Source organism: Camelina sativa, chromosome 19 (assembly GCF_000633955.1).
Source record: "Camelina sativa cultivar DH55 chromosome 19, Cs, whole genome shotgun sequence".
Classification (NCBI taxonomy): Eukaryota; Viridiplantae; Streptophyta; class Magnoliopsida; order Brassicales; family Brassicaceae; genus Camelina; species Camelina sativa.
In genome coordinates this window covers 8,695-19,942 of record NC_025703.1, presented here as the reverse complement: position 1 = coordinate 19,942, position 11,248 = coordinate 8,695, and the positions used below count along the sequence as shown (strand labels likewise).

General features: G+C 41.9%; 4 protein-coding genes across 6 annotated transcripts in view; 1 reads left to right on the top strand and 3 right to left on the bottom strand.

The window, feature by feature from the left end:
• LOC104763703 (cytochrome P450 94B3-like) overlaps window positions 1–1,474 on the bottom strand; it is a 5,277-nt gene extending 3,803 nt beyond the window's left edge. The window contains exon 1 of the mRNA XM_019240760.1: window positions 17–1,474. Within this exon, the coding sequence (XP_019096305.1) occupies window positions 17–1,474 (1,458 nt within the window). The remainder of the gene's footprint in view (window positions 1–16) is intronic.
• On the bottom strand, window positions 2,470–5,312 carry LOC104763700 (sulfite oxidase). 2 transcript variants are annotated; one of them, XM_010487043.2, is made up of 12 exons: window positions 5,129–5,312; window positions 4,903–5,018; window positions 4,738–4,803; window positions 4,596–4,632; window positions 4,430–4,511; window positions 4,196–4,314; window positions 4,008–4,103; window positions 3,779–3,889; window positions 3,584–3,685; window positions 3,229–3,276; window positions 2,923–3,138; window positions 2,470–2,839 (listed from the first exon to the last, which is right to left on the bottom strand). In XM_010487043.2, the coding sequence occupies exons 1-12, from the start codon at window positions 5,201–5,203 to the stop codon at window positions 2,723–2,725; spliced, it is 1,185 nt and encodes a 394-aa protein (XP_010485345.1). In that variant the 5' UTR covers window positions 5,204–5,312; the 3' UTR covers window positions 2,470–2,722. The 2 variants fall into 2 exon arrangements, with proteins under 2 accessions (XP_010485345.1, XP_010485344.1); XM_010487042.2 differs by having other exon boundaries at window positions 4,738–4,800; window positions 5,129–5,288.
• LOC104763701 (uncharacterized protein YciO-like) lies at window positions 5,389–7,244 on the top strand. The gene is made up of 8 exons (XM_010487044.2): window positions 5,389–5,793; window positions 5,882–5,935; window positions 6,101–6,125; window positions 6,247–6,369; window positions 6,458–6,624; window positions 6,724–6,793; window positions 6,900–6,998; window positions 7,073–7,244. The coding sequence occupies exons 1-8, from the start codon at window positions 5,480–5,482 to the stop codon at window positions 7,148–7,150; spliced, it is 930 nt and encodes a 309-aa protein (XP_010485346.1). The 5' UTR covers window positions 5,389–5,479; the 3' UTR covers window positions 7,151–7,244.
• Window positions 7,347–11,248, bottom strand: part of LOC104763702 (protein NUCLEAR FUSION DEFECTIVE 4-like) — a 9,771-nt gene continuing 5,869 nt past the window's right edge. The window contains exons 1-3 of one of the 2 annotated variants that reach the window (XM_010487045.2): window positions 9,314–9,846; window positions 7,964–8,901; window positions 7,347–7,888 (exon numbers count right to left, since the gene is read on the bottom strand). In XM_010487045.2, coding sequence (XP_010485347.1) covers window positions 7,420–7,888; window positions 7,964–8,901; window positions 9,314–9,652 — 1,746 coding nt within the window. In that variant the 5' untranslated portion in view covers window positions 9,653–9,846 and the 3' untranslated portion in view covers window positions 7,347–7,419. Of the gene's footprint in view, window positions 7,889–7,963; window positions 8,902–9,313; window positions 9,847–11,248 lie in introns of those variants that run through there. The other variant, XM_019241309.1, reaches the window with a different exon arrangement.

The window sequence follows — 11,248 nt, the reverse complement described above, 5'->3', positions numbered from 1 at the left end:
GCATTGGCACAAAAACCGGTTTATCAGCAGGGATCGGTTCAATCACAAACCGGTCAAGTATGGAAGCGACAACATATTTCATCTGCACGTATGCCATCTCTTCCCCGAGACAAACCCTTGGGCCGGCTTGAAAAACCGGAAACATAAACGGATTCACCTTCTTCAAAACAAGTCTGCAGGTTTTATTATCAACGAGCCACCGGTTTGGTTTGAAGTCATCCCAATCTTCACCCCAAAGCTCCTCCATTCTCCCCATACCATATGGAAAATACGTTACCCGGTCTCCGGCACGCACCTCCGTACCGTCTGGTAGCCTGTCATCGGATAAAGCGTGTTTGGAGTCCCACGGCACCGGAGGATACAACCGCATCACTTCACACAAACAAGCTTTCAACAAACTCAGTTTCTTGAGTGTTTCGTAATCGAAACCCAAACCCCCCTTAACCGATCGGATTTCATTAACCAGATCGTGCTCGGTTTCCTTCATGCAAGGACCGGTGGTGATGAACCAGAACAGCCGCGTGGTGACCGCAGATGTGGTGTCCCTCCCCGCCATCACAATACTGATGACCATATCTCTGACAGTCTCGTCGCTTTCTCCGGCGGCGATCAACCGCGAGAGAAAATCGTATTCATCGTGGTTGGTGGTGGTCTTCCTCTTCTTCTTCTTCTCTCGAATGATGTCATCGACGCAGCGATGAACTTCTCGGACAGCGGTTCTGAGCTCCTTCTCAGATCCGAACCCGACCAGTCTCTTCAACTTCCAAACGAAAGAGAGCGGTGCGGAACCGCGTCCAGCGCTAACGGCAGAAGCTGTCTGGAACGCTCGGTCGAAGTCAGAAACCGGCGAGGACGGGTCTAAGCAGCATCGATCATCATCGATCCCGAGGAAAACGATGCAAACAACATTGAAAAAGAATCTACGGAGAAGCTCGTGGAGATCAAAGGGTACTTGTTGTTGTTTTGAGCCTCCCGCAGCAGCAGCGTCTAGAAACGGTAAGAGCTCGTGGTCGACCTCGTTCCTCAAAACGGTGACGTAATATCTCAGAGACTTTGGGGTGAAATCGTGAGTAGCAAGTCTCCGCTGCCTCAACCAGAGGTTTCCGTCGACGTTGAAAATGCCGTTGCCGAGAAAATCGCCGAGAATATCCGTAAAGGGTTTGCCTTTGGGATAGTTGTCGAAGTTTGTTTTGAGGATATACTCGACGTTGGAGGGGTTCGCCGTCACCACGGTTCTCCTGGCAGCTAAGCGGCGAATGACTACTGTCCCACTTAGGGATTCGTTTAAGAGCTCCGTGTACCAATCCAGTAACCGGTTTCGGTTGCTATAGAATGAAATTATGCATCCGATTACCGGATACGTTTTCGGTACACTAGTGTTGCGCCAATAATATTTTCCAGTTGAGACAATCAAATAAAGCACAATTACTAGAAGAAGAAGAAGAAGAAGAAGAAGAGTTGGTGAAGCTTCCATGTTGTTTGATCCTGATCAGCTTCAAAGCTAATGGAAGTGGAGGAAATGGTCAATATAGATTTGACGCACGAGCTTAAATTCATCCCTCGTTTATTTTCATGGATCCCATCCCCATCCCCACTAAGGAGTAGTATAATACTCTCTTCTTCTCTTTTCTTTTTCTTTTTTCTTAAAGACTTTCTCGTCAATAATTTAATTTTTACTAGTTAATTACTTTTTCTTTTACATAATTTAATTTTAACCTACAGTGGACTTCCATTATTTTTACCCCAATTTCTCCTCTTTTTATTTTTATTAATCAATCATTCTGTTTCTTCAATCTTCTACACACTTATAAAAGTATAATAATCTTCCATTCCATCGAATGATGATATAAAATAATTTAGGCTGTAACAAACATTACGTTGGATATTCAACAAGTGTGTGTATCTTTTACAATTCAGTTTTCTTAAATTTGAGATTAACCCGAAAATTGCGGTACCGAATATAATTTGTGACACATGCAAAATATAACTTTAATAAAATATGAACCAGAGAAGGAGCATACAAATTAAATATTATGCATAGAGCATAGTCGGAAAAAGAGACTTGTCGTCAGTGCGATTAATAAAAATAGGTTATGAGATGTGACATTTAGATCATCCACTACTTCTTACTCCAGTATTATTAAACATGGAATCTAACGGGTTAGTTAGTAAGTTTCTGTTAATTAGGTGTTGGGAGCGAAAAATCAAACTAAAAAAAGGCTATATGTAGATGTAGGTATGGCCACATGATTGGAACACATGAGCAGCTAACACATAAAATATCACTGTTAAGAAGCCAATCTTTTCTTCTCGAGATGCTATAACTGACTCGGATCACTTACATTTTGAATTATAAAAGAAAACGTGACGTGATTAATTAGAAAATTAAGATCAAACAACCAGGACTAAACAAGCTGGAACGTGAAGCAATCGATGGTGATAAATTATTGAGAAATGCGCTGAGCCATATGATTTCATGAATACATGTATAAATAATACTGGATATGCATACTGTAATATATAATTCACCCCACATGTGACATGACAACAGATGGGTTTTCTCATTTTATTTAACTAAACCCCAACTTTGCTCTCACAAATCCACAAGGCATATTTAAGGAAGTTTCAACTCGAAAAGGTAATAAATTAAGGAAGTTTTTAACTTTTTAGTTTGAAAGAACGGGTAAAAGAGAGAATACACATCGTCTGCTGGTAACTTGGTCTACAAGTTTGAGTGGCCAAGACGGAGAAGGACACGGTGCCACGAAGTGTTGAGAACCCCTCTTAGGTTCCACACCGACTCCACATTTTCCGGTTGAACATTTGCGGCCGAATCGACCTGCCCATTTTCACAGTTTTCTATCAATTCTGGTTAAAACAAAAAAAAATACTGTCAACCGAGCAAAAATGTTGTGGCTTTACCGCTTTGGCGATGACCTCCGTAGTCTGCGAAACATCAATGGTGGCTTCAAACAACACCCATGCCCATTTGTCGCTGGAGTTGTGTTCAGAGATGTAATGCATTTCTGGTTTTTGCGTTCTAGAAGCTTCCACCCAGTTTTTGCCTCCATCGAGGGATATGTCCACTCGCTCTATCCCGCGTCCACCTCCTGAAACTGCGTACCCTTTGATGCTAACCTGCAAAAGTTGAATAATGGAATTAGATATTGCTTTCCAATGGTCTGATCAGACGGGGTAGTGAAATTAGCTTGGAGAAGAAAAAAAAACCTTTCCAGGCTTCACCATCTGCACGTCCTCCACAGAGCAAATTGCACTCTGTTAAACAAATAAAACACATATGGGGCCAAGACTCATGAGAACCCTAATGTTCCAATTTAAATTCTACTATCTGATTAAAACCATAAGCCAACTGGTCCAAACAAGTAAAAATTTTCAGTATAATAATCATTGATCAGTCGATTCAATATGAAAGAAATCAATCATCAACTGTTTTTCATGGATGAATAGAGAGGATTATGAACTTCACAAGGAAACTGGAAGATCCAAATTTAACAGTGCATATAATAAAGGAGAAACGTCATCACAAAGTCAAGAGTAAGAAAGAGAGTAAACTTGTATTTACCTGAACAGGAAAATCCATTTGCGGCCTCCTTGAGGACCAGTCGATATTATCCCAATTGACAGAGGGTGGGAACATTTTGTAATCTTTCTGCATGAAGAATCCCTACACCACATTTTGATCCAAGTCTCTTACAATGTTAGAACAGTTTATGACTGCTTAAAAACAAGGGTAAAAGCAGGAAACTTTTCTTGAGACCTGGCATTCTTCAGCGATGACATTGATGGAATCAAGCCATTTGACCGAACGAGCACCAATTACACCAGGGACAACCACCCTTAGAGGAAATCCGTGATCCCTATTGAGGGTCTTGGCAGAAGAAACAAAAAAATTTCCAACAAACAAGCAAATCTCTGAGTACAAGTAATGATTTAAACACAAGTGGGACTAAAATATGTTTAGAGAAGTAATGAGAAAGATATCAAACCTCTCCATTCATTTCATAAGCAAGTAAAACATCGGCTTCAGGATTTGTGGCTTGACTAAGAGGGATTGACGCCTTATAAGGGCCCCCGTTCTCCTCCTAGAGGTATAAAGCGAGCAGAGACTGATTCATGTGAACCAATACCAATGGATGCATAACAAAACATAAAAGAAAGTCTAGAATATATATACCTTACAGCGATCAACACTAACGAACTCAACATGTCTGCCTCCTAAATCGGTTGAGCCAGTCAGGTTTGGTATCCCAACAAGCTCGAGAACATCGGCCAATTTCGCCCCACCCCAGACAGCTGAAGAAAGGAAAGGCAGATTCTTTGATATCCAAGTGAGTGTGTGTTTTTTTTTTCTTTTTCTGGTATTAAAATTGAAGGAAAGATTAAAGAAGGAAAGAGGAGGAGGAGGAACCGTTGCCAATAGCAGAAACATCCCATCCAACGCCTCTAACATTCCTAACTTTGCTCATGGCAGTCCTTCTGTTACCGGCACACTGCATTGATGATGCTAATTAGTTGGTGTGGGGGTGGGGAATAAACGAAAGAGAGAAACTAAATAAGAAGAATGAATGATAAACCTGTAGAGTAGCAGTAACATTGTACTTTGGGAGGGACCTGCGAATTGAGAAACAGTGGTTGGTACAGCAGTTTAAGTGTATATTATATGTATCTCAAAAAGAAGCATATCTATATACTGTATAAAAAAAAAGAAGGGAGGACCTGATGTCTTTGATAAAGAGTTTCCTGGGGTTCTGGATCAACCCAGTAAGAGTGACAGAGTAGCTGCTTTTGGGCAAAAGAAATAGCAGAAATTAGCGGAAGAAACTGAAATTGAAATTAAAAAAAATGAAGGACAAAGAGAGAGAGAGAGAGAGAGAGAGAGACCTGTCAAGGTGATCAACGATGGGGATGGGGCCATGATTTCGCTTGTAGAAAAGGTCGACGGGAGTGACATAAGATGAGACTAAGGCGGAGCGGGGAGGCTCAGCGTTGAAAGGTTCCTGGATCAACCCCCAACCAAAATTAGATAATAATTGCAGCAGCAGGTAAGTAAAGTGGTTGATTCTATTCTAACTAAACACTGGATCAAAGAGAAGAAGAAGAAGCTTGCCTTGGCGTTGACCTTGAGAGAAGGGTGACGATGTGGCTCCTGCGAGTACTCGGCCGGACCTCGGATCCCAGGCATTCTTTCGTCGCCGTCGAGGTTTTCTTCCAATGAGAGAAGGAAGATTGGGTGTTGTTTTGGTGCTTTCTCTAACGACGACAACGACGCCGTTTCGATTTTACAATTTCTGTATTATCTAATCTACTCTTTTTGTGGTGCAGATTGCAACGGCGTCGTTTCCGAGGTGTGCGTCCCCCGTCTTTTTGTTTGTTTGTTTGTTTGTTGTTGTTGTGAGGCTACTATAGTTCCCAAATTCCAAATTGAGCCCAAAAAGGAAGCAAAAAAAAAGAAGCTGATATGACGACGACGACGGCGGCGGCGGCGAAACCTCACGGCGGCGACATGGCGATGCGTCTTCCTTCCCCGATAACCAACCGGCGGCGTCTCTCAACGCTTCCGAAAATTGCCTCTTTCGCTCCACGGAGGCACGTCGTCGCGTTGGCGGCCAAGAGGAGCCCTAAGCGTCTCAAATACTCTATTCCTCGCTTCACAAAGGAGGGGGAATTGGTGTACATTGAGGTCGATCCTTGTGGTGTGGATGCCTGGAAACTCCAACCTGTGATTGACCTTCTTAAACAAGGAGCTGTTGGTGTTATTCCCACTGATACTGTGTATGCTCCTCTCAATACTCTTCTTTCTTCTTTCTTCTTACCTCTCTCTCTCTCACATCGGCTTCATCTTCCTTCCTTCCTTCTCTAGATATGCCATTGCTTGCGATTGTAAAAACCATTCCGCTGTTGAGCGTCTCCGAAGGTTAGTTTAGTTAGCAGCATCTTGTGTGAATCCCATCCTTCAATTCAATTCAATTCATTCTTGTCGTCATCTTTGTATATACAGTATAATTCAATTCAGGCATGTCCTTGTACCTGACTCATTAACCCCCGTGTGTGTGTGTGTGTGTCTTTCTTTCCTTGTTAGGATCAAAAAGATTGAATCATCCAAGGTGGTTACACACACATGGGACCTTTTTTCTTTCTGAATGAATGATTTGGGATTCCATATGGCTGATTCTTCTTCTTTTGCTTCCCCCCCCCCATGGGAACTCAACTTTTATCATAATGCAGCCACTTAGCATCTTATGCCGCTCCTTACGGGACATAGACACTTTTACCATGGGTTTTCCTCGTGGTGATGGTCATGGTCATGCTAACGTTTTCCGAGCTGTCAAGCAATGCCTACCTGGACCTGTGAGACGACGACCCTTTTCCCCTCTCATCTCTTCTGCTTTTTCTTTTCTGATGGTTGACGACTGCTCTTTTGCATATGTTTTAACAGTACACCTTTATCTTGACTGCAAGCAAAGAACTACCCAAACAGTGTGTTGGGTTTGGCACCACTAACGTGAAATATGCTTCAAGGAAAAACGTGGGTGTCCGCATATCTGATGATGCTCTCTGCCAAGCTATCCTCCAGGAGATGGATGCCCCACTGATTTGCACTAGGTTTTCTTTCTTCTTTATATTTCATCTTTACAGTGGACTCTCCTTAAACGTTTTTGTGTATAGAGTTGTAATCTATGGCGTGGTATATAATAATGACAGTGTGAAAGGGCCAAAAGAAAATGAATGGATGATTGATCCAACCGCAATCGGTGACATTTATGGACCAGAGGTATATATATTTATATATATATATATAACTCTCTCACTCAGTCCCAGCGAGTAGAGAATCTAGCTCTTTTGGTTGCTCTACTCTCTGTTTCGGTTTCCTTTTACAGGGTCTAGATTTTTTGGTTGATGGAGGTGTACGAGTTGCTGAACCATCCACTATCGTGGATATGACAGGACCATATCCCAAGGTCATACGGGAAGGGAAGGTAACAGATTATCTAATACTCTGTGCTTCATCTATCAAAGGACCTTAACGTGTCTGCGTGTTTGGTTTCCACAGGGACCTATATTGCCATGGATGGTTGTTGAGGATGACGAGCCTCCCCTGCGCCATGATCTTATCGCTTCTGGCACTTAAAACAGAGACAGACACAGATTAGGTCTTTGTTTGACATTTACACATAAGACACCTTGTAGCTGAAGAATATGAATACAGTTATTACAAATGTGAATCACAAAATCCATACGCAAACACCGGGCAAAAAAATTTGTTGCATAAACAAATACACATGCATGTGGAAGTCGACGACCAAGCCAAAGAATAAGATGATGAACACAATCATAGGTATGAAATCAAAGAACCAAGCCTTTTTTTCTTGGTCGAATTCGTAATATGGTATCTTAAAATCAGCTGCGGGTTTTGCCGTAGAGATTTGTGTAAACCAATTTGGTACGTTGCACAAGAATCATACTCAAGGCGGCTGCAATGAGGCAGAATCCAGACATTATGAGTGACGTCAAGAAGTAACAGATGGAACCTTGGCATCTCAGGACGTGGTCAGGATTGAACATGGACCCGTGAGCTTGATTCTCTGCTTCGCGGTCATAAATGGAACTTGCAATCAGACCCGAAAAGACCAAGGACCCAGCCGGGTTGGCAAGCGTCAGAAAATTGTATAAAGCTCCAAACTTCTTTAGGCCAAAGAGCTCAGAGGCAGTGGCTGGGACGATGGCCCAGTGAGCACCATATCCGAGTCCAATCAATAATGTGCCGATATGCATAGCTCCAGGCCATCCGTATGCAAAGAAGATGTGTCCTACTGACATTACAAGCTGAGCCACTGCTATGGCAACAGGTCTTGGGTAGGCATAGTCCCTGCAAATCATTCCGAACCAAAATCAATTTCCCCAGCCAAATGTCATTGTCTTTCTTATCGGGGAAGTACAATACCTGCCGATGAGTTCGGAGAAATAGCCGCCACCAATGCGTCCAAGGAAGTTCCAAATGCTAATCATGGACACAAAAACGTGAGTGTTATCGTACCCGAGAGACTGACTCATCTGCCCGAGGTTATCTATTACTGTTAGACCCGAACCAGATCCGAGCAAGAGGGAGAAGAATATGAGCCAGAAATCAGCTTTCACGAGTGCTTGAGTTAAAGTAAACTCCTCGCCTCTGTGAGGTCCCCTCCGTCTCTTGACCCGAACAGCACCCTCTGCAGCTGCCTGCACCAGCTTTGCTTGCAACTGAGCAATTCTCTTATGTCTCTCCAAAGCAGGAAGCAGGTCTACTTCTTTCGGTTTCTCGTCTTCCACCTCACTCAATATAAGCTCAGGACCACGGTCAGGGGTTGACTGTCCGGGATCCTGGCCTTGCTGAACGAGAGGTTCTTCGAGCGTGTCACAAGGGTCGGTTGATGTTGTGAAGCAACTCGTCGCAATTGGTATAAAGATGGGTACAAGAAGAATAGCAAACAAGACAATGGTGAAAGCAGTGATGATTGAATGGCTAAGATCAATGAAATCTTCGACAAGCATCACTGCCATGAGATAGGCAGCAAGGATAATGCAGACGGAATAGATGATGGTGAAGCTGGTGGCATCGGAAGAACGGATCTGCCTGTGACCACCGACGGGTCTGATGAAGAACATGAGAGGGATAACAACAACTGAAGGGGCAACAGCAACCATGAAGATGAGTGATGCACGGTCAGAGGAGTGGATCATTGTGTATACCTGGGAGAGGATGGCACCGCCCAGGCCAGCAAACCCCTTGAGGATACCGACCACAGGACCACGGCTTTTGGGAAAGTTCTGAACACCAGAGACTAAAGTAGCCGTGTTGAAGTAGGTTTCTCCGTTGTTGCCAACAAAAATGAGGATACACATCTGAAAAGATGATAAAGATTCAGATTATATATGTGGGTGAATTGCTAGTGAAAGGAACCTCGAGCAGCTTAGCTACAGATTAAGTGGATCCATTCCTACTGACAAACTTGATGACCAGAAAGTTTGATTAGGACTTTTGAATCGATATATCAAAAATATATTCATAACAGAAGAGAACAGAGAAGGTGTTTTGAAAAGACAAAAATCTCTCGGATTTTGTGATTTGACAGCCATATCATTTATGGTAAACAAAACAACAACCTTAAAAGAAGCAGAGTTTGAGTTTGATGAGGGAGACTCGAAACAGACAAGACATGAATGATGGATGATTGAAAAATCAAACTTTAGTATATATATATATATAGAGAGAGAGAAGGGTGGAGAATATAATTAATGTGGGAAGGAAACTCACAGCCCACAAGGGAAGAAGGGGAGCTCGACCGGTGACGATAAGCCAAACCCAGCCATAGCCGACAAGGTTCTGGAGAGAGCCGACGAGAAGAGCGGCCCAGAGAGGCAAGAACTCGGAGAGAGAAGCGGCGAGGAAGCCGACACTATCGCCGAGATCTTTGGCGACGCCGAGCCTGGAGAGCTGTTTCTGGTTGTAGTTGAGGGAGCTCTTGATGACAGGGGATATGCTGCCGAACAAGTAACCGATGCCAGCGCAGGACTGAATCCACATGGCCACCACAAACACTAGCCATCTATTGTTGATGAACGATATCACTCTTTCTCGTGTCGTCCTCGCCATCTTCTTGATGTGTTTTTTTTGCGTCTCTCCTCTTCTTCTTCTTCTTCTTCTTCTTCCTTTTTTATTTTTATTTATTTATTATTATACTCTCTGTTGTTGTTGTTGTTGTTGTTGTTGATACTACTACGTATTAAGAAGAGATCTTAATCTTTTTGTCACAAATTAATCAAGTAGTAGTAGTAGTAAATAGAGTGTTTTTTTTTAAGTTGCCACTACAGTTTAAAGGTTTGATTATCCTTAATTTATTATACTTTCGGACCCCAAAAAAGTAAAAATAGAAACTCAAACTGATTATGTGTATACTAGCGGACAAATATAGAATATAGTAATAACTAAACACTGACATCATTTTAAAAAAAAAAGGATTCAACTTGCCCTTGTCCACACCGGAATGGTCATAATATCTATCTACTTGATGGTTTCTTTATAAGAAATCTCACTCACCTATATATCTAAATTCAGTATGGACGTCAACTTTTAGGGGGATTAGCGAAGAATAATAGTCACTGTGGAGGAATCCTTTTCTGTATTTCTTTTTCATGAATTTTATCGGACAATATAAGAACAAAAGTCTTACAGTACAAGTTGTGTTTAATCAATATAAATATGAAAATACATACTGTAGTATAATATTAGAAGGACAACAAAAAAAACACTTAACAAGTGAGATCGATCGATCCAGATATATAGAAAACCAATATCAACAAGGACGCCCTTCACCCAAGAAGCAAGAGAAAACTTTTCGGTCTTCAGTTCTAATGCCACAGTTATTAATGTAAAACAGTTAATCTTTGGTTTGAATAAATTCTACATTCAATTCATTTTAAACAAATAAACAACATCAACAAGGATATTATTACAAACATAAGTTAAGCAGGTGTTTTAGTTTATATATAATTCCCACGTAAGTTCATTGGTACTTGAATGGCTCTGTGAGAGCCTCCGACTGTTTCAGCTCTCTAGCTAGCTAGCTTATGCCACAGTTATTGAAAAACAGTTTCTTTGGTTNGGATCATTGTGTATACCTGGGAGAGGATGGCACCGCCCAGGCCAGCAAACCCCTTGAGGATACCGACCACAGGACCACGGCTTTTGGGAAAGTTCTGAACACCAGAGACTAAAGTAGCCGTGTTGAAGTAGGTTTCTCCGTTGTTGCCAACAAAAATGAGGATACACATCTGAAAAGATGATAAAGATTCAGATTATATATGTGGGTGAATTGCTAGTGAAAGGAACCTCGAGCAGCTTAGCTACAGATTAAGTGGATCCATTCCTACTGACAAACTTGATGACCAGAAAGTTTGATTAGGACTTTTGAATCGATATATCAAAAATATATTCATAACAGAAGAGAACAGAGAAGGTGTTTTGAAAAGACAAAAATCTCTCGGATTTTGTGATTTGACAGCCATATCATTTATGGTAAACAAAACAACAACCTTAAAAGAAGCAGAGTTTGAGTTTGATGAGGGAGACTCGAAACAGACAAGACATGAATGATGGATGATTGAAAAATCAAACTTTAGTATATATATATATATAGAGAGAGAGAAGGGTGGAGAATATAATTAATGTGGGAAGGAAACTCACAGCCCA